The sequence below is a fragment of the Neoarius graeffei genome, chromosome 8 (genome assembly GCF_027579695.1).
Source record: "Neoarius graeffei isolate fNeoGra1 chromosome 8, fNeoGra1.pri, whole genome shotgun sequence".
In the NCBI taxonomy this organism is placed as follows: Eukaryota; Metazoa; Chordata; class Actinopteri; order Siluriformes; family Ariidae; genus Neoarius; species Neoarius graeffei.
The window spans coordinates 7,934,279-7,956,329 of NC_083576.1; the positions used below are offsets into that span (position 1 = coordinate 7,934,279).

General features: G+C 38.3%; 2 protein-coding genes across 2 annotated transcripts; both read right to left on the minus strand.

Annotated features, from left to right (window-relative positions):
- Window positions 1–6,150: 6,150 nt before the first annotated feature.
- LOC132890350 (uncharacterized) lies at window positions 6,151–12,649 on the minus strand. The gene is made up of 6 exons (XM_060927163.1): window positions 12,598–12,649; window positions 12,150–12,497; window positions 8,463–8,816; window positions 8,277–8,372; window positions 6,379–6,422; window positions 6,151–6,273 (listed from the first exon to the last, which is right to left on the minus strand). Exons 1-6 carry the CDS (start codon window positions 12,638–12,640, stop codon window positions 6,151–6,153), a joined length of 1,008 nt encoding a protein of 335 aa, XP_060783146.1. The 5' UTR covers window positions 12,641–12,649.
- A 3,599-nt stretch (window positions 12,650–16,248) lies between these two features.
- LOC132890412 (uncharacterized) lies at window positions 16,249–20,554 on the minus strand. The gene is made up of 6 exons (XM_060927234.1): window positions 20,469–20,554; window positions 19,660–20,013; window positions 19,048–19,383; window positions 18,511–18,621; window positions 16,551–16,594; window positions 16,249–16,432 (listed from the first exon to the last, which is right to left on the minus strand). The coding sequence occupies exons 1-6, from the start codon at window positions 20,539–20,541 to the stop codon at window positions 16,301–16,303; spliced, it is 1,050 nt and encodes a 349-aa protein (XP_060783217.1). The 5' UTR covers window positions 20,542–20,554; the 3' UTR covers window positions 16,249–16,300.
- Between the last annotated feature and the right edge of the window lie 1,497 nt (window positions 20,555–22,051).

Sequence of the window (22,051 nt, forward strand, 5' to 3'; positions counted from 1 at the left end):
CCCAAGTGCAGGACTAACAGACTTAAAAACTGCTTTGTCCCTCATGCTTTCAGACTGTACAACTCCTCTCTGGGGGGGAGGAGGGGTAACAGGAGGACAGAGGATGGGAAGGAGCAGTAGCCTAGCCTGACAATAAGCAATACCGGACAATCTGCAATATAATGTGGAATATAATGTGCAATATCTCTCCTGCTGACCCCCCTTCCCCCCCTTTCCCCCTCCCCTCTCTCACCTTCCTCTCTTCCCCATAATCTTATTCTTTTCATATTTGTATATGTAAATACTTAATTTATTTTAATTTATCTAGAAGTTTTCTCCATTTATTTTCTGTTTATCTGTAATGATGCTGCTGGAATATTAATTTCCCTGAGGGAACCCTCCGAAAGGCATCAATAAAGTTTTATCTAATCTAATCTAATCTAATCTAATCTAATCTAATCTAATCTAATCTAATCTAATCTAATCTAATCTAATCTAATCTTGGTCAAAATAAGGCTCCATTATAACTCAAAAATGCTTGCTGATAGATAGATGTTTACTCTTATGAACATATTGGAACTCCCCCATATGGCCTTTCATTTGGCACCATGATCTTTGACCTAGAGTGACCTTGAAAGGTCAAACTCAAGCTCACGGATTTTCAGAGGGCTGTAACTTGAAAACAGTTGATGGTAGACAGATATTAACACTTATCAACTTATAGGAAGTGACATATGGGCTTTCATTTGCCACCATGACCTTTGACCTTCAATGACTTTGAAATGTCAAACTGAAAGTCACAGATTTTCAGAGAGCTATAACTTGAAAACTGTTAATGGCAGGCAGAAATTTAGCCTTATCACTGTGTAGGAAGTGCCATATGGGCTTTCATTTGGCATCGTGACCTTTGACCTTGAGTGGCCTTTAAAGGTCAAACTCAAGGTCACAGATTTTCAGAGTGCTATAACTTGAAAACGGTTGATGGTCGACAGGAATTTAGCATTATCATCATGTAAGAAGTGCCATATGGGCTTTCATTTGGCATCATAATCTTTGACCTTGAGTGACCTTGAAAGATCAAACTGAAGGTCATGGGTTTTCATTGGACTACTGTGTACCTTGACAGCTGAAGATTGAGAAGTATTACCATTATCAGCATATAGGTATAAAATAAGTGCTGCCAGGTGAGGTTTGTTTTGCCTGGCAACACTTGTTCAAAAAAAAAAGGGGGTTATAGTGCAGGGTCTGAAGGGGTTAAACTGTCCTCTTATTAACATTCACTAAATTGTCATAGTTACCTCAATTTTTTGTTTGATTGTTTTTTGTTTGTTTAATAGGACGCTTCCATGTTGCACTTTGTGTGGATTTTGTCATGTTATCTGTATGACTGTGAGTTTTGCTCAAGACAATAAATTTATTCACAATTTAACTAAAGACATAACAAAAATCTTCAACATTATCAGATAATTTCTGAGTTTAAACAAAAGTTATGTTCTATTACTGGCGCAGAGGACGACCTCAGAATTCTTCAGCATAAACCATGAGAAACTTGAACATGACTTGGGACGTGGGAGTTACAGGACAGTGAACCCAAACACACATCAGAGCTGGTTGTGGAGGATAAAGCAGGCTAACATTAAGCTTAAAACAAGTCCTGACTCCAACCCTATTGAAAATATATGGACCATGCTTATAAATTGAATCCATGCCAAGAAAATAATAATAATAACAATAATAATAATAATAATAATAATAATCTCATCTCATTATCTCTAGCCACTTTATCCTGTTCTACAGGGTCGCACGCAAGCTGGAGCCTATCCCAGCTGACTACGGGTGAAAGGCGGGGTACACCCTGGACAAGTCGCCAGGTCATCACAGGGCTGACACATAGACACAGACAACCATTCACACTCACATTCACACCTACGGTCAATTTAGAGTCACCAGTTAACCTAACCTGCATGTCTTTGGACTGTGGGGGAAACCGGAGCACCCGGAGGAAACCCACATGGACACGGGGAGAACATGCAAACTCCACACAGAAAGGCCCTCGCCAGCCACGGGGCTCGAACCCGGACCTTCTTGCTGTGAGGTGACAGTGCTAACCACTACACCACCGTGACGCCATAATAATAATAATAATAATAATAATTGAACTGTACCTATTCTACCAGGAAGAGTCATGAAATATCCAACCAGAATTCTGCCAGAAGCTTGTTCATGGTAAACAAAAATGTTTGGTCAAGGTGAATCTTGCAAAAAGACATTTTACCCAAATATTAGGTGTACTCTATGTATAATTTTGACCCTGGGTTCTCTTTTTTTCATTTTTTTTTTAAATTAAAGATGTATGCTGTACATTCTGCCACAGTAAAAGAACAGTTCAAAGAAATTACTGAAAACGCAAATATCACCATGACATTCATCTCCAAGATGACATTCATGTCACTGTATGTAAACTTCTGACCACAACTGTATGTCATGATATCTCTGTGCAGCACCGAAACATACACAGTATCTGGAACAATGTGGTGGAGATGTAGGTCAGAATACAGTATACTTGCTGGTCACACCATATTCTGGGGCGTGTTCAGTACACAGCGTATAAACTCAAGCCCTGCTTCAAGTGCATTCATATTCTGATGAGAAATGAGACGCAAACAGTGTAGAATTTATAAGGAATGAAAAAATGACTTGTTTTGGGAATTTAATTCTGATCTTCAGCACCATGTGTAAGTAATACGAGTCAATTATTCCCATCATTTTTTTTTTAATTGTGACACAAACAAAAATTAAGATAAAAAAAAAAGAAACCTGGAGTGTGCATAGGTTTTCACCCCCCAAAGTCAATACTTTGTCGAGACACCTTTTGCTATAATTACAGCTGCAAGTTTCTTGGGGTATGTTTCTATTAGCTTAGCACATCTAGCCACTCGGATTGTTGTCCATTCCTCAAGGCAAAACTGCTCCAACTCCTTCAAGTTGTGTTGGTTCTCAATTGGATTGAGGTCTGGGCTTTGACTTGGTTGTTCCAAGACATTTAATACTTTTGCAAGACATTGATATCAGGACTTACTGATATCATTCCTTTCACATCGTTCAAGTTTAATTTCATTTTACCTTTAATAATTCTTCGTATGTAAAAATACCATAATTGCATTCATTACCTCATGAAATTAATTTATTTAATTCTTTATTTCTAGATCCAGTCCAGCCTGGTAGATGCTGGGTTACTGGACAATCCCTCACCGAGCCACCAGTTTATCAGCCTGATAAAGAGCTCAGTGTGAATATCGGAGACTCAGCGACTCTATGGTGTTGTGTTTCTGAAAACATTGTTGGGATCATCGTCTGGTTTAAGCAACCAAAGGGAAAACAACCTCAGACGATGGTCATGCTGTATAAAAGTGCCGAAGACAAGTTTTACACAAAATCCCAAAACACTCCTTTCCAAATCGAAACGTATGGAAACTGTTTCAATACGACGATGTTAAAAACCACCCGGTCTGATGAAGCCATGTACTACTGTGCACGCAGATCCCCAGACACGGTGTTTGGAGATGGGACTTATTTAAAAATTAAAGGTAGGATTTCTGTTCAATTTGATTTTGTAACTGGTTTTGTACCATGCAGCAGTGTTGTGCTTTTTATCACAATGAGCATGTTCAAGCTGAAAAAGTGAACTGTGATGAATGTTTATAGGGAGCAGGTTAACACTAACTGTGTTTTCTTGAACAATACAGAGTTCCACATATTTAGTCAGTGAATGATAAAAATGTTCATGATGCTATTTCATCAGAAACATCTAAACCAGCTCTGTGTGATAATTCAGTGGGCTGTGAACCAACACTGTATGGAAACAGCACCAACATGAACACACAAGAGAAAACAGGTAATGCCATCATTTATAATATAGTGTGATAAAATAAAATGGTAACATTCTCAGAAGTGACCAGATCTCTCCACTCCTCAGTGCTCGGTTTGGGAACGGCTTTGGGTTTGTGTACACTTCTGATTTTCTGTCTCATTTATTTCATACTGAGGAGAAGAAAATGGGATAAAAGTAAGTGATTCTGTGATCAGATAATGATGACTTCAGTTCACTTCTGTCACTAATCGGCTTTTGTTCCATATTAATAGTGAAGGCTTCAACAGAAGGTTCAGCAGGAACGAGACAGGTACAGCACATGTGCAAAAAAAAATATCGTGTCTGTTTTATAATTCTGTAATTTTGTTTATAAAGTCTGTATTTTCTAGAGAGATGACAATCTCTACTTTAGCCATGTACACTACCGTTCAAAAGTTTGGGGTCACCCAGCCAATTTTGTGTTTTCCATGAAAAGTCACACTTTTATTTACCACCATAAGTTGTAAAATGAATGGAAAATATAGTCAAGACATTTTTCTGGCCATTTTGAGCATTTAATCGACCCCACAAATGTGATGCTCCAGAAACTCAATCTGCTCAAAGGAAGGTCAGTTTTATAGCTTCTCTAAAGAGCTAAACTGTTTTCAGCTGTGCTAACATGATTGTACAAGGGTTTTCTAATCATCCATTAGCCTTCTGAGGCAATGAGCAAACACATTGTACCATTAGAACACTGGAGTGAGAGTTGCTGGAAATGGGCCTCTATACACCTATGGAGATATTGCACCAAAAACCAGACATTTGCAGCTAGAATAGTCATTTACCACATTAGCAATGTATAGAGTGGATTTCTGATTAGTTTAAAGTGATCTTCATTGAAAAGAACAGTGCTTTTCTTTCAAAAATAAGGACATTTCAAAGTGACCCCAAACTTTTGAACGGTAGTGTATGAATCCCTGAACTGATCGCTCTTTACTCCTAATGTATTTTATTAACATGCTGAGACAGTCGAATACTGTTCACTATGTTCATTACAGCTTTATACAAAGCCTCTTTTTTTTCCAGCATTCTGACACTGAAACACTGAATTACACACCTTTGCATTTTACCAAGAGGAAAGCCAAAGCTGAGAAAAGGAAAACTGGCTTCTCGGAGAAGTGTGTGTACTCTGATGTGAAATAAAATTACATAAAATGCTTTATGCAACAAAAATGATCCCATGTTTTTACTTCTGTACATGTGTTTAAAGAAGTGTGTACGTACAGTTTAACCTTCATGAACAATTAACACTCGTGATAAAACAAGAACAAGACTTTTGTCATGTCAACTCCAGTTCACATCACAACTTGTAGGCTACAAACATGGCTCACCCTCACTCACTGGACTTCTGATCATGTTCCCAATCACACCTACACCTGGACAAACAGACTGCGGACATACAGCAACGCTCAGAGTATCACTGTCTGATTTACCAACCTCTTTGATTGTTTGTCTCGCTTGTTTACTGGTTTTGCACTTCCTGGATTCTGCTTTGTCTCTGTGGTTCACTGATCACCTGAATCTCTGACCTTGATCTTATTTCAAGTGTGAGACTGTTTGCTTGAATTTAATAAAAATCACCTGTAATTCCAACCGTCTCCACCATCTGACATGACACTGCAAAATTTCTGTCTTTAAGGATTTCTTCATCGTCTGCTCTCCACTCTCGGATTGTCATGTGACTCTAAATGCACGCTTTATTAAAAGTGAGTGCACATGTTTGGTGATGTATTACTGACAAAATAGTTTAGATAAATAAGATGTGCATGAAGATGGTTTTAATTTTTTTTTTTTAACACATCATCATCAGTCACAGCAGTTAGCCACAAGAGCAGGAAATGAAATTTGTCACTAACACGTGTTCACTTGTTATCGAAAAAGCACTTGTAGTGAGTTTTATAACAGTGTGCGTAATTCTGGCATTAACACTACAGGACATGCTCTTTGAAAATGTCCCAGTGTAGATATAAAATACACTTCAAGGACAAGTCTGTAGATTTTTTGTCACTGAACATCATCATACACAAAGTGAACTCCAAGAACAGATTGATTTTTGACTGTGCGGAATTTCACGCAGAAAGAATCACACACCTGGATTTTTATTTCATAGACATTAGGTTTTAGTCCTCAGATCGAATCTCACAGTCCGAATCAGTGCACAAGAGAAAACTCACCACACGTGGAATAAATTTCACTTCTGAAAAGTAAACCTTAAAACAGAACTCTTTAATACATTAAATAAAATAAATTAGAAATATAATCTAGGTACCAGAAGACACTTCAGAATAAATACAATCAGGTTTTTCTGTCTTTCTTGTCACTCTTTTCGTTTTGTTCTTTTTGAAATGTAAAGCCGCGTAATTCAGCTCCACTGCATCACGACCCTGTGAGAACGAACAGACAAACAGAGATCTCAATCATCACAGTGACACCGAGAAATCGAGGAGTTTGTTCCTGAGAGAATGGAGACATTATTTAAGATTATTTACCTGATTGGGTGTTTCCTCGACCACACAATCTCGTTGAGATCTCACTGTCAAAAGAAAGGGGAATATATATATATATATATATATATATATATATATATATATATATATATATATATATATATATATATACACACACACACAGTGGGGCAAAAAAGTATTTAGTCAGCCACCAATTGTGCAAGTTCTCCCACTTAAAAAGATGAGAGGCCTGTAATTTTCATTATAGGTACACTTCAACTATGAGAGACAGAATGGGGGGGAAGAATCCAGGAAATCACATTGTAGGATTTTTAATGAATTAATTGGTAAATTCCTCGGTAAAATAAATATTTGGTCACCTACAAACAAGCAAGATTTCTGGCTCTCACAGACCTGTAACAACTTCTTTAAGAGGCTCCTCTGTCCTCCACTCGTTACCTGTATTAATGGCACCTGTTTGAACTCGTTATCAGTATAAAAGACACCTGTCCACAGCCTCAAACAGTCACACTCCAAACTCCACTATGGCCAAGACCAAAGAGCTGTCAAAGGACACCAGAAACAAAATTGTAGACCTGCACCAGGCTGGGAAGACTGAATCTGCAATCAGTAAGCAGCTTGGTGTGAAGACATCAACTGTAGGAGCAATTATTAGAAAATGGAAGACATACAAGACCACTGATAATCTCCCTCGATCTGGGGCTCCACGCAAGATCTCACCCCGTGGGGTCAAAATGATCACAAGAACGGTGAGCAAAAATCCCAGAACCACACGGGGGGACCTAGTGAATGACCTGCAGAGAGCTGGGACCAAAGTAACAAAGGCTACCATCAGTAACACACTACGCCGCCAGGGACTCAAATCCTGCAGTGCCAGACGTGTCCCCCTGCTTAAGCCAGTACATGTCCAGGCCCATCTGAAGTTTGCTAGAGAGCATTTGGATGATCCAGAAGAGGATTGGGAGAATGTCATATGGTCAGATGAAACTAAAATAGAACTTTTTGGTAAAAACTGAACTTGTCGTGTTTGGAGGAGAAAGAATGCTGAGTTGCATCCAAAGAACACCATACCTACTGTGAAGCATGGGGGTGGAAACATCATGCTTTGGGGCTGTTTTTCTGCAAAGGGACCAGGACGACTGATCCGTGTAAAGGAAAGAATGAATGGGGCCATGTATCGTGAGATTTTGAGTGAAAACCTCCTTCCATCAGCAAGGGCATTGAAGATGAAACGTGGCTGGGTCTTTCAGCATGACAATGATCCCAAACACACTGCCTGGGCAACAAAGGAGTGGCTTCGTAAGAAGCATTTCAAGGTCCTGGAGTGGCCTAGCCAGTCTCCAGATCTCAACCCCATAGAAAATCTTTGGAGGGAGTTGAAAGTCCGTGTTGCCCAGCGACAGCCCCAAAACATAACTGCTCTAGAGGAGATCTGCATGGAGGAATGGGCCAAAATACCAGCAACAGTGTGTGAAAACCTTGTGAAGGCTTACAGAAAATGTTTGACCTCTGTCATTGCCAACAAAGGGTATATAACAAAGTATTGAGATGCACTTTTGTTATTGACCAAATGCTTCTTTTCCACCATAATTTGCAAATAAATTCTTTAAAAATCAGACAATGTGATTTTCTGGATTTTTTTTCTCATTTTGTCTCTCATAGTTGAAGTGTACCTATGATGAAAATTACAGGCCTCTCTCATCTTTTTAAGTGGGAGAACTTGCACAATTGGTAACTAAATACTTTTTTGCCCCACTGTATATATATAACACTGATTACATGTATATATATATGTTTTCTAGAACGTAAGGGATATTTGTTGGAATGTTAGAAATCTACACAAAGCATTCGGAAATACTGAAGTAGACAGAAAAATTAATTAGCAAAATTCTATGCACTTCTGTATGATTCAGGCTCACCTCTGATTTGTTCACAGTTCCTCATTTTACAGATTATAAAAGCTTGAGCGAAGATCACAACCACACACACTGCCACCACCACTGCGAGGTAGATCACTTCAGGACAGAAAGAACACCGATCATATTAATAACTTCATAGATAGATAGATGGATGGATGGATGGATGACAGAACTTTTATTACCAACCACATTTTGGAGAGTTCTCCAACTGTACTTGAGTCCCGTTCCCAAAAATGATCTTCCCACACACGGCCACAGCGCAGTAGTAAGTTCCAGTATCATTGATGCTGAGGATGTTCTTGGAGAAGTCGTACACACAGGTGTGTGTAGAAGAGCCGCTCTCACACTGACGGCTGCTGTTGTGATGAGTGTAAATGATTTGAGGATGGGATTGTGGTGAAGCAGCTCTGAACCAGAGCACTTGGTGTTCTGCTGCTCTGCTCTCAGAGAGAACCGAGCACTGCAGAGTCACTGACGCTCCTGCAGGAACCGAGTCCAACATGCCGCTCTGGATCACTGACACTTTTACATCTCCATCACCTGTTCAGAGTGACAGAGACGGGGTGAGATCTCAGGTGTTTTTCTGTACATTTACCAGTAAACTGTTTTTCAAACAAGTTCTCAAACTGAAAGGACAAGAGTAGAAGAATCACGGCTACAGAATCGCTCGACTAAAAAGAAAAAAAAAAAACAGTCTCGATGTGATAAAGTAAGTCAGTAAGGAATGAAAATTTGCTTATATCATGCTTTTCACAGAGAAACATCACAAAGTGCCTAACAAGAGCTATTTTACGGTACAGCATAAAAACGAAAAGAATAGATGATGAAGTTACCACCAGAGCCATGCATTTCAAAGACTTATAAAACTAACAAGCAGACAGAGTCATCTATATCCCCCACCCTGCCAGCAGATTTGTTGGAAGTTTCTATCCATTGGCTTTATCCAGCCGAGAAACCACTCCATTGTATGATAAAACTCTTTATCATGCAAACAGTAATGCTTACAGTTTCAAATTAGTGTTAATTCAGTCATAGCCGGAGTTCATAAATTCATTCCAGTGCAAGGAAATTGGTTCATTTCTGTTAAGCAGTGAAGGTGTTTTACTTGTATAACTACCATGTTCATTTCAGTCCACATGGAAGTACTGTATTGGATATAATATGAGCCCTGCTCCAATCAGCTACCACTCAACAAAAACCTGTAGAACTGCAACAAGTGCAGATGCCAATCTACACATTTTCCTTTTTTTTCTTCTTCTTTAGCATTAAAAAAACAAACAAACAGGGATTTATCACATTCAATATAATATGTGACAACCTGGGGTGGAGACTGAAAGATCTTCAGGTCTATGTCTAATGCCCCAGAGCATTATAATTAATTCCCTAATTATAATCAGTACCTTTCACGGTATCCATAAAGGTTGTATTCTTAATTATGTGAGGAAGTCGTCTACCCTATTGCAGCTGTGCTTTTGTAAATGTTCATGAAATATAAAAGGTCTGAAATGTCACTTTACAAACACATCAAAACAAGTAAATGTGTGAAAAGTTAATATCGCTCAAAAATTCCTTTTCATTCATATTCAGAATGTATTTTCATAGAAACATGAAAAATTCTTCAATTTTCTCATATCAAAAGGCACATCTACATCATTTATTAAACTATATACCAAGTTTCAAGATATTATTTGTCACATTTTTTTAAGTTCTGCTGCAGGAAACCAACCCGACCTCTTTACACTGACCTCAGCAGCCCATGGCATAAACCCACCGGACCTTTGGTCCAAGTGAGCTAAAAATGAAAATTTCTTACATTTCTTAGAATCAAAAGGCACATTTGTATATACATTACTCAATCAACACATATTCCAACTTTCAAGACCAAACCACTCATAGTTTTCTAGTTCTGCTATGGAAACAAAACCTACCCTGAAGACTAAAATGAAAATTTCTAAAATTCCTTAGAATGAAAAGGCAAATCTACATCACCTTGTTAACATGTATACCAAGTTTCAAATCCGTATCATGAATAGTTTTGGATAGATGCTCTGGAAATGAACATTGCACTTAGAAACTAAGTCAACATCTATTCTTATGTATATATTTGAAAAATACTTTTTTTCTTCAAAAATCCAAAATAGCAAAAGACACCAGTTCACATGTTGCTTGATATGTCTACAAAGTTTCATGAAGATATCTTAAGTAGTTTTCAAAATATGGCCCAGAAATGAAAACGTGACTGGACGGATGGACGGAACCCATTTCTATATCCCCCACCCAAACTTTGTTTGGGCGAGGGATAAAAACACAATTAATCCATAAAACACATCCCTAGTGCATTCATATTCCCCAAACACCTGTCTAAAGAGATGTATTTCGCGATCAGCCTGTTGTTCCACTGTCTGTCCAACCAACATTTTTAAAACTCCATCTAATATTAGTCAAAGTTGGGATCATTAAATCAAAGCAATAAAATGTTGAAAAAAAGGCTCTTTACCAAAATCCTCCATCGTGCACATACGGTATCTGTGGCCACCAATGAAGCCCTTCACCTGGTGGATATGAGCTTCATGAGTTCTTTTCTCATTGTACTTTTGAGTCTTTAGTCCAAAATGGTTGTTATTTGTACATAAAACAGAGATATAATTCACAAACTCACTGTTTTGGTCCAAATTACTTCTGGTTCTCACACAGAGTCGTCAATTACAGTGAAGTTTTCAATGTTGTCCAGACTGTAAAAAATGATCTGTTGTTTTAACTTAAAGCTCGTACCCGGGCTGCCTTAAAATTTTGAGTTCATTGAAATTCATTTCGTAAATTAACACAATGAGACAAACAATTTAACTTCTGATATGAATTTCAATGAACTCAAAATTTTAAGGCAGTCCGGGTACTAACTTTTTTTTTTTTTTAAGTTAAAAGAGCAAATCATTTTTACAGTGCAGTGTGGACCTCTTAAAACCTCTACAGTGAAGAATGTTTATGTTTTTAGGGATAGAACTCAATCAATCGTGATATTTGGAGTTCTGTAAAGCTGCCAATTGTTAAAAGTATGATATGAATAAAATAATATCTTGTAATTGAATTGATTTTTTTTGTTTAAATCTGGCCATAAATTTGGTTCAATTCACTGTGACAGAGACTTTTATTAATTAATTAATTTTAACAAGCTGTTTTTTAAAATTAATTTATTAAATTTGCAGTTTAATCACCAATATTTTTTTTTTTTAAGAAAAAAAAAAAATTAAACATTTCCAGAATGTATTAATTTCAATTCTCAATGCCAGGGATTTTCTTTTATTCATTCATTCATTCATTCATTCATTTTAAATAATGTGGTATTTATTTATTTATTTATTTATTTATTTACAGTTTAATCACAATTTAATAATAATAATAATAATAATAATAATAATAATATACCCTTTCCAGAATGTATTAATTTCAATTCACACTGCTGGGGATTTTAATTTTTTTATTTTTTCAGTTAAATCACCGCCATGATTACCAGAGACGACCCCCCCCCCCCCCCCCCCCACCACCACCACCACCACTGTAACCCTAGCTGTATAGGTGAGAGGCCGAGGGCTATCGAAACAGAGATCGGCGTCGCACCCATACGCCTGAAAGAGCTGGTTAGTACTGGGACAGGAGACTGACTGGGAAAACCAGATTCTGGCGTCAGAGGGACTTTGACTTGATGACCACAGACCAAAACAAAAACACCACAAAATAGTAATTAAAATAAAGAATTAAAAAAAAACCCTAACCCTTTCCAGAATGTATTAACTTGTTATTTATGATGGTAATTAAATATACAGTGTTCAGAAATTGAGTGTGTATTGTACAAACAGTTTTAATTTAGTTAATTACCTCTTACAGCCAAGACAGTTCCTGTGATGAACGTAGCTTTGTCCAAGTAAACTTTCCCGCAGTAGTAAAATCCTCCGTCTTCTTTTTTTACATGTGAGATTGTCAGAGAAACGCTGTTCTCAGTCTGCTCCATTTTAATTCCTGACGTCTTGAACATGGGCGAAATGTTGATATCTTCATAAGCTAATTTTCCTCCCACTTTTTGAGGCATTTCTCCAAATATTTGTTTGTACCAGAACAAACTTTCACCCTTATTAGTGGCTCTAAATGAGCAGTTAAGAGTCACACGTTCTCCAGACTTCACTGAGAGAAATGATGGTTTGGAAAAATCCACAGATTGGGCTGGAGCTAGAAAATAATAAATAAATAAACAAATAAACAAACAAATTATTATTATTATTATTATTATTATTATTATTAGTTTTATTAAAACCTCTTTAAAACTCACTGATGGTGTTCAGAGATAAGAGAAGAATCCACAGTGATGTCATCTTCAGAGGTGAAGTCACACTCAGCTCGAGCTGCTGAAAAGCTGTTGTGTTTTTGTTCTTGAGACTTTCATCTGATTGGCTGCTTCAAGTCACGAGTTAAATTTCCTTTTCAGGTACGTTTCTATTTTTGAACCACACTGTAGTTCATCAGAAGTCTGTGGTTTTTGTGTGAAGTTTCCTCTGCATGTCCAGTGAGATGGAACTAAACCAGGACAAAAACATCAATAAGAAGAAAACTTTTTGAAAATTAAAAGTTAGAGCATTGCTCGGCTTTTCAGTAGATCTTTGTGCACCAGAATATAATCTGTCCTGCAGTGCTCCGGAATCCAACCCTCAGATCTGACAAACCGCACTGCAAACACAGATTTCAAATCAGTGTGAGTTGAATCAGTCGTTCCTCCTGAACATCAGTCCACTCGGATCCTTGTGTTGGTCATTTTTCGTTTCATATACAGTACGGATTTTGGTCAAATGTGATCCTGACCAGTGTGAAAACATCTCATCTCATCTCATATCATATCATCTCATTATCTCTAGCCGCTTTATCCTGTTCTACAGGGTCGCAGGCAAGCTGGAGCCTATCCCAGCTGACTACGGGCGAAAGGCGGGGTACACCCTGGACAAGTCGCCAGGTCATCACAGGGCTGACACATAGACACAGACAACCATTCACACTCACATTCACACCTACGCTCAATTTAGAGTCACCAGTTAACCTAACCTGCATGTCTTTGGACTGTGGGGGAAACCGGAGCACCCGGAGGAAACCCACACGGACACGGGGAGAACATGCAAACTCCACACAGAAAGGCCCTCGCCGGCCCCGGGGCTCGAATCCAGGACCTTCTTGCTGTGAGGCGACAGCACTAACCACTACACCACCGTGCCGCCCCGTGTGAAAACATGAAGAACATTAATGAAGATGATGCTCCATGTTAACAGCAGTTGAAGGCTTTCTGTCACCACTGAATTGTTTGACCTGCTCATGTGAGAGATTTCAAATCATTTTCATGTGGTGGGAAATTTTCTCAAAACTGCTATTTGTGGGAATTTTTTGAAATCTGAGGAATAAAACCTCCAGTTTCAAACAAGACAGATGAGGCCTTGGTGAGGTTTCAGACATTTTTACGGCAAATTGACTGTTTTTGCTCCTGCGTTTTTTAAAACTGGCTCCTTACCAACATGATCTTTACAGAACTCTAAAGCAAAGTTACACATTAAACACATTACATTAAAGGTATTTACGTATCAGATGCTCTTATCCAGAGCGACACAGAACATACAGAGCGGCCTGGGGAGCGGTTGGGGGTTCGGTGCCTTGTTCAAGAGAACTTCAGCCTTTCCTGCTGGTCCAGGGAATTGAACTGGTGACCTTTTTGTCCTGAAGCTGCTTTGCTGACCTTTAGGCCATGGCTTCCAGCATAAAATCATTTCCACATCATTTTGGTAAAATATTATTGTGAAGGTATGAAGGTACATTACAGGATGACAAAAATGTGGTAAAACTGTTTGTTTTTGTTTTCCATCTTTTTTAGTCATGACCACAAATGATGCGTTTCCCGGATCACCTCACAGTTACGTAGATATGAAGTTTGCGGAACAGTTGCGCCCTATATACTGTATCTGTGTCTAATGTGTGTGTGTGTGTGTGTGTATATACAGTATACTATATCTACATCTTAAGTCACAATCTGTCTATATTTAACAGTTATTCCATGAAATCGAGTCGTACATGAGCTGATAGCTGATGAGCCGCGTAGCACCAAGTTGCTCATAAGCCATGTACGACGAGATTGAGTGGAATAACTGTTTTATTCAATCCACTCTCACTGGATTTTGAGAAACAGAGCATTTTATTTATTTTTTATTTTTTTTGCAAATTCAATAAATAAAAACTTTATACAAAATGTCCGACAAAATCTTTTCCACTTAGAATGTAAACAAACCAGTGAAATGACAGAAGCAATTTGTAAAAAAAAAAAGCTATAATTATAATTCTCTAAAAAAATGTAATAAAAAAAGATATGTTCATACGATCAAATACTTTTTCTCCTTATTTTGTTGCTTTTTTGTATTTTTTGTGGTTTTATTTTCGAGTCGAGTTTTTATTTCGTCCTCGGTTGATTCAGCAACACGGTCCGCCATTTTGTTTTTCTCTCCTCACGGTATATGAGCTGATATCCTAGTCATAGAGTAGCCAATCAGAGCATGTGATTGCTCATATCCAGTGAATATGGATAGAATAACTTATTTTATATTTCCTCTATACTCCTTTCTCCTTTCTTGTGTTTTCATTTTGTTCCTCTCCTCTCCTCTCCTCTCCTCTCCTCTCCTCTCCTCTCCTCTCGAAGGTCTAATCTGCTGATATTTATTATAAATTTAAGTGACTATTGTGGTGTAATTATTTTCATTGATCGTATTTGCACACAATCTCTCACACACAGTCACAGAATCACCATAACTGTGTTGCGTACAGGATTATGGCTGCCGTCACCAGTGTTTCCCACAACACACACTCAACGCCTTCACCAGAACACATTCACTCCAATGGAATATTTGGAATATTCCACAAATCCCATGTTCAACAGGAAGTTGGATCATTAATTTGCACAAGCAGCGCTGGCACAAATTGTTTCTCTCACTCAGGCTCTTTCTTTATTATTATTATTATTATTATTATTATTATTATAAAATTTTTTAGGATGCTATTTCTCCTTGAGTTTTCAACCAATGATCACCAGATTTCACATGAAGAAACCTCTGGGCTGAATTAAGCTGCTATGACTTTTGGTGCTGATCTGGATCACTGAGCCCAAATGATCCATGAAAAACAGGATTTTTTTTCAATCACTTATAACTGTCATTTTTCATGATTTTTTTCAATCAGTTTTTTTTATTATTATTTTGTTCAGGGCACAACTTTTCCTCACTAAGCGTCATTCTCTATCTCTTACCGTTCCAGATCTATAGGATACAGTGACCAGACGTCCCAGTCTATAAGAGCAAGCGCAAATTACTGTGACTTTAGTCACAGTCTCTATCGAACTCAAACTTCCTGAAGATCATCCTGAAGAAAAGTCTTGTTTTGTTTTCCACCTTTATTTCGAGTCATATTGTAATATTGACTCACCAGATCACTGTGAAAACACAAACTCTTTGGCACAAGTTATAAATGACAAATAAATTATTAATTAAATCATTAGTTAATTGTTAGAGAGTGTTTAACATCATCACGCCATTATCATGAATGCTGGAGTTAAACTTTTTTTGTGTGTGTATTTTCTAATTCCGTGTTCAACTCTGTTACTTTCAGTGTTACTCAGTTAAAGTCAGTGAATCAAAATTGTCAGCAAAACAACAACAACAACAACAACAACAACAACAACGAGATGTTAGACATTTCTCTAACAGCTCTCGTATATTGCTTCAATTTTTCAGTCATGTGACCAGAAATGTCCTGGCTTTTGATGGTTAAAGTACGAAATGATGAAAGGATGCAACAGTAACAATGAAAAAAAAACCTGTAATTGTTTGAAATTGCTGCAGTAAATCAGAAATAAAACACTTCAGGATGTGCTGTTATAGAAATATAATCAACTCCAGTGAGACACACTCAGGTTGTTTTATTCCTTCCATACTGCGGCTTCTCATCATTAAACTCTAAGTCTTAGAAGGACGTTGTACATCAGAATATATAATATCCTGAGGTTGTTGTTTCTTTACTCTTCCTCTTTTGGCTCTCCTCTCACTGAAATGTAAAGCAGCGTAATTCAGCTCCACAGTGTCACAGTCCTGGAGGAACAGATACGAAATTACAAAGAACAGAGATCTCAATTATTACACTTTTAGTACAAAAACTAATCGTTTGTCCTTTTATGAAGTAACGTACTCACACATGCTGAATATTTACCTGATTTGGGGTTTTGTCCATCACAGAACTCTGTTTGAGTTTCACTGTTGAGAACAAAATGTGTTTTATGGACAGATCAGCGGACGTCTCTATAGTGAGACACACTTTTTTTTTAATGGTCACATTTTTTGGTTCTTCATAAACAGATTTTAAAATGTGTGTGTAATTGTTGAGATGGTGAAATTGTACATGAGGAGATGTTTCTAGAACATTTCTAGAAGGAGTCTCCAGTGTGAGCACTTTGTTGCAGTCAGAGGTAAAGATAAGAGGTGAGTTGTGGTATAAGGGGAATAAAACACTTCAGGAGATGATGAGGTGGGAACAGTAGCTCCGCTTCATACCACATCAGGACATCTAATGAACAGAAACTTTGGGTATTTTGTCAATTTGATGGAAGTCATGATCTGATAACTAATAAATCGTCCATTCAGTGTACTGTATGTAATAGGAATTATATACACAATAAAGCCACAAGTATGTGGACACCTGATCATGTGGTTCTTCCTCAAGCTGTTGAAACAATATCAGAAGCACACAATTGTACAGAATGTCTTTGTGTCCTGGAGCATTACAGTTTCCCTTCACTGGAACTAAGAGATCCAAAACTGTTCCAGCATGACAATGCTCCTGTGCATAAAGCACGCTCCATGAAGACATGGAGTGGAAGAACTCGAATATCCTGCACAAAGCCCTGACTGAACTCAACCCCACTGAACTGGAACACTGACTGCACCCCAGACCTCCTCACTCACACTCTTGTACCTGAATGAACACAAATCCCCACAGACACACTCCAAAATCGAGTGGAAAGCCTTCCAGAAGATTAGAGGTTATTATAAGAGTAAAAAGAGGACCAACTCTGTGTTAAAGCCCAGGGTTTTTAAATGTTAAACGATGGGTGCTCTGATGGGTGTGATGGTTGGGTGTCCAGATACAGTGGCGTGCACAGATAGACACGAGGTGGTGCTCAAGCACCTGCCCCTCTGCCCTCTGTCCAAAAAAGTGCCCTTTTGAATTTTTTTTTTTTTTTACAGTTTACTGAGGCCAATGTCGACATGATCTTTTAGAAAAGCCGCGGCATTAAAAGCATGTGAAAATAATGTCCCGATGTGTGCCTCCTCCGCACACATGCCGGACCTCTGTCTCTCTTGCTCTGTCACGTGAACAAGCGTGCAGTGCATTCAATGTGAGGTTGCAGCAGCATAGCGTCCTGGAAGCCACGGCCTTGTCGTAGCGCAGACAACACATCGGGCAGTCAGTCAGCTCTTCCCCTGCCCCACCAGCCAGCTAACACATGAATCGAGTGAAAATGTATTGTTTGCCCTCTAAGCCCAATCTGTAATTATTTTGTCATGAAGTAGCCCGTCGCATACAGAAACAACTGCACATGGCAGCCTTTGCCAGCTTATTTGCTCCCTTTCCATATGGAGAAACACACTGAACAACATTTTAAATGTAGCCTAAACCATTGAGGCAACCCCACTCTCCATCAATTCCGACCTGTTTTTATAACATGATTAAGAATATCACGTTATGCAAGTATGCACGCCGTTATGCAAATAAAGGAGAGCTCCGTTGAGCCCATTGAGTGTGTATATTTCGTTACAAATTTTAAGATGATCTCACGGAAATCTGTGAATAAACACAGTCTTGAGACTCAAGTCAGTGACGGGAAGATCAGACTTTCAGACTTTATCAGACTTTTTAAAGATGGAACTACAGAAAAATACCCAAAACTTTGATATGATTATGAACACAAGAGGAGGGTTAAATCTCAGACTTTTATAATAAGGTGTTCCACATGTGCAAAAAAGTGCCTTTTTTTCCCCCCAGAGCACTTGCCCCCCAAAATGTCTGTGCACGCCACTGTCCAGGTACTTTTGGCTAGTTGGTGTAATGTTAAAATATTTATATTTATAAGAATATAATAACTTTAATAAATGCCAAAATGCAGACTCACCTCTGTTTCTTCCTTTATAGGTTATGATAAAGATCAAAGCAAAGATCACAACCACACACACTCCCAAAGCTCCAGCGAGACAGATCACTACAGGATCCACGGCAGATCTCTCTGCTACACAGGAAATATCACAGGATTAAATATCGGTACAACATGCGGACATAAATAACTTGATACACTCTGAGCGATGATGTAAAGAGATAAAGTAACCAGAACATAAAACTGATGGGTTTGGAATTTCCACCACGTCCACCTTCGACCTCTGATCATGTGGCTTCATAATACAATCGATTTCAAGTCATTGAGAAAAAGAGAGAATAAAGATTTGATATGTATGTTTTGTAAAATAAATAAATATCAATCAATCAATCAATCAATCAATCAATCAATCAATCAATCAATCAATCAATCAATCAATAATCTTTGTGATTAGACACCATTGTGCCAGAATTTGATGGACAACTTGATAGAGATAAAGTAGATAAAATAACTCCAATTTCCTCTGAGTTACTGATAAAATCTCACACGTGTTCTTACCCAACTGTACTCGAGTCCCGTTCCCAAAAATGATCTTCCCACACACGGCCACAGCGCAGTAGTAAGTTCCAGTATCATTGATGCTGAGGATGTGCTTGGAGAAGTCGTACACACAGGTGTGTGTAGAAGAGCCGCTCTCACACTGACGGCTGCTGTTGTGATGAGTGTAAATGATTTGAGGATGGGATTGTGGTGAAGCAGCTCTGAACCAGAGCACTTGGTGTTCTGCTGCTCTGCTCTCAGAGAGAACCGAGCACTGCAGAGTCACTGACGCTCCTGCAGGAACCGAGTCCAACACGCCGCTCTGGATCACTGACACTTTTACATCTCCATCACCTGTTCAGAGTGATAGAGACGGGGTGAGATCTTAGTTTGGTTCATTTTGGACTAATATCTTTATACTCGATGCAACACGCAGTTGAGATGTTTTGTTGATTAATTTTCTAGAACAGCAGCACTAAAGGTATTTCCAAATGTGGTTAAATCACATCTACAGTGTAATACCTGAAAGCACTCATTCTAATCTGAGCAAACATCAAATCACAATCTCCTGCCAATAGAGCGATCGCTTCAGTTATACAAATAAAGAAAACCTCAAAATAAAATTCTTACCTTTCACTGATAAAAAGGTTCCTTTTCCAAAACTTGTTGAAAGTCCACAATAATACAAAAGTCCACAGTAATACAAGGCTTCATCTGATGGTTCCACATTAACAATTTTCAAATGGAAGCCCGTTTTTTCTTCTTTCTCGATGCTGAATTTTGGCGGCTTGAACTCATCTTTATATTTGGGTTCATGTTGAACTGTGACCATTAGAGAAGGCTCCTGTCCAATTTTTTGCTTGAACCAAATGATGGTTTCAGGGTTATCCTCTCGCTTTTTAAAGCAGTGCAGAGTCACGTTCTCACCAACACCAGCAGCGATCACTGGGTTGGGCTGATTGAGATCATTTATCTGTGCAGAATCTAATATAAATGATTAAAGAATGAAACATGAGCAAAAAATAAAATAAAATATTTTTTCTTCCAGTAATTCACAGAGATTGGTGTAATATTGTGAGGAACGTGAGATCACATGAGCATTAAATCTTACTGACATTATCAAGCTCAATGCAATGTGCTGAATAAACTGAATTTCCAGTGTAACCAGCGACTGGAGGTCAGAGAGGAGATGTGTAAAGTGTGTTTATGTTTGTGTTGCACAGAAATGTGTATTGTTTCTATGTTTTATCATCAAATTTCAAGGAGAAAAATCTTTCATAGGAACAATTTGAGATTTAAAAAATTCTGATTTCCCTTAAAACAGCTCTTCATCCAGACACAACCCCGTAATATTAAGATCAGAAACTGTTTTTGTGTCAGTAATCCTTATTACAGCGGCACACTGATGAGCAGAAACATAATGAACCATCCACACTTACCAGTTTGATTAAAAAGCATCACTGTGATCCACATCAGTGTGATCATCTTCAGTGTGAGCTCTGTGTACAGCATGTCTCCTCTCGCTGCACTGATCGACGGTCAAACTGAGCACTGCTCACTTTGGGCAAAGACTGATGGTGTGACATCACATCACATCTCTGACATCACAGACTTCCAGGGTATTTTTTTTTTTTGAGACACAATCTAGACTAGAAAGCAAAGCAGTAGATAGTAGACTGTGGCCCCTCCTCAAGGTATTTGAACACACGCTTCACAACTCTTTCAACATCCTCTTCAAGGATGAGGAAATGAGGCCTACAATCCTCTTTTTATTTCTGTGTTTTCATGTCAGGATATTGAGCAAATCAATTCCTGTTTGATTGAACTTTTCTCTCTTTTGCAACCCTGTGACCAATCACTATTTTTTCCCCTGTGTGTATTGTTGTTGTTGTTGTTTATTTGTTTGTTTGTTTTTTTGCATCATAATACAGTGACTAATACCCTCATATTTAACTGAACTTTATAAAGGCAAGTTTAATAATTAAAAAAATAATGATTGTCATGAATGAGTCTTGTGATTAAATTGAGATCACATTTCTATCATTTTTAAAGACTTCAGTAAAAATATTTCCGTTCCATCCGTTATTTACAGCGTTTATCGCTCAGGGTCGGGAGGGAAGCTGGAGCTGATCCCAGCTGACTCTGGGTGAGAGATGGGCTTCACCTTGGACAGGTCACTAATCTACTGTATCTCAGGGTTCACACAGAGAGACAGACGCCCAATCACACTCACATTCACACCTGGGGATCATTTAGAGAAGCCAGCTGACCTCAATACATGTCTTTGGACTGTGGGAGGAAACCAGAGCACCCAGAGGGAACCTTCTCAGGTACGAGGAGAACGTACAAACTCCACACAGGAAGGCCGTGAGGTTCAAACCCAGAACCTTCTCGCTGTGAGGAGACAATGATAACCACTGCAGCCCTGTGACACTGAGTCCTGATATTCAATAAGAAGAGTGAAGGAGATAAAAATAAGACAGAGAATATGAGACAAAAGAAATCTATTTATTTATTTATTTATTTATTTATTTATTATGAAATGCTGGTTCATTAGTAAATCAGTTCACTGAATAAACTGGTGAATCAAAGTAGAATATAAAAGAGAAGAACAAGTTCCTGAACTCCATCTGCTATCACGGGCCATGACATAAATATTTTAATTATAAAAGGAATGTTTTTGTTTGTTTGTTTGTTTCCTTGCTTTTACAAATATATTTTATTGTTCAAAAATAGATTAGAGTTCTAATTCAAGGTTTTATTCTGAAGTTTTCACGATGTTTATTTTCAAATTGATGCAGCTGAGCAAATCCAAATTCCTTCGTGATTCTTTTCAATCATGATTGTGTTATATATCTCTCCTTCTCACCCCCGGCGGGGGGGGTGGTATCCATGTCATCCTCAAGCTCGGGTCCTCTACCAGAGGCCTGGGAGTTTGAGGGTTCTGCGCAGTATCTTCGATGTTCCTAGGACTGCGCTCTTCTGGACTGAGGCTTCAGATGTTGTTCCTGGGATTTGCTGG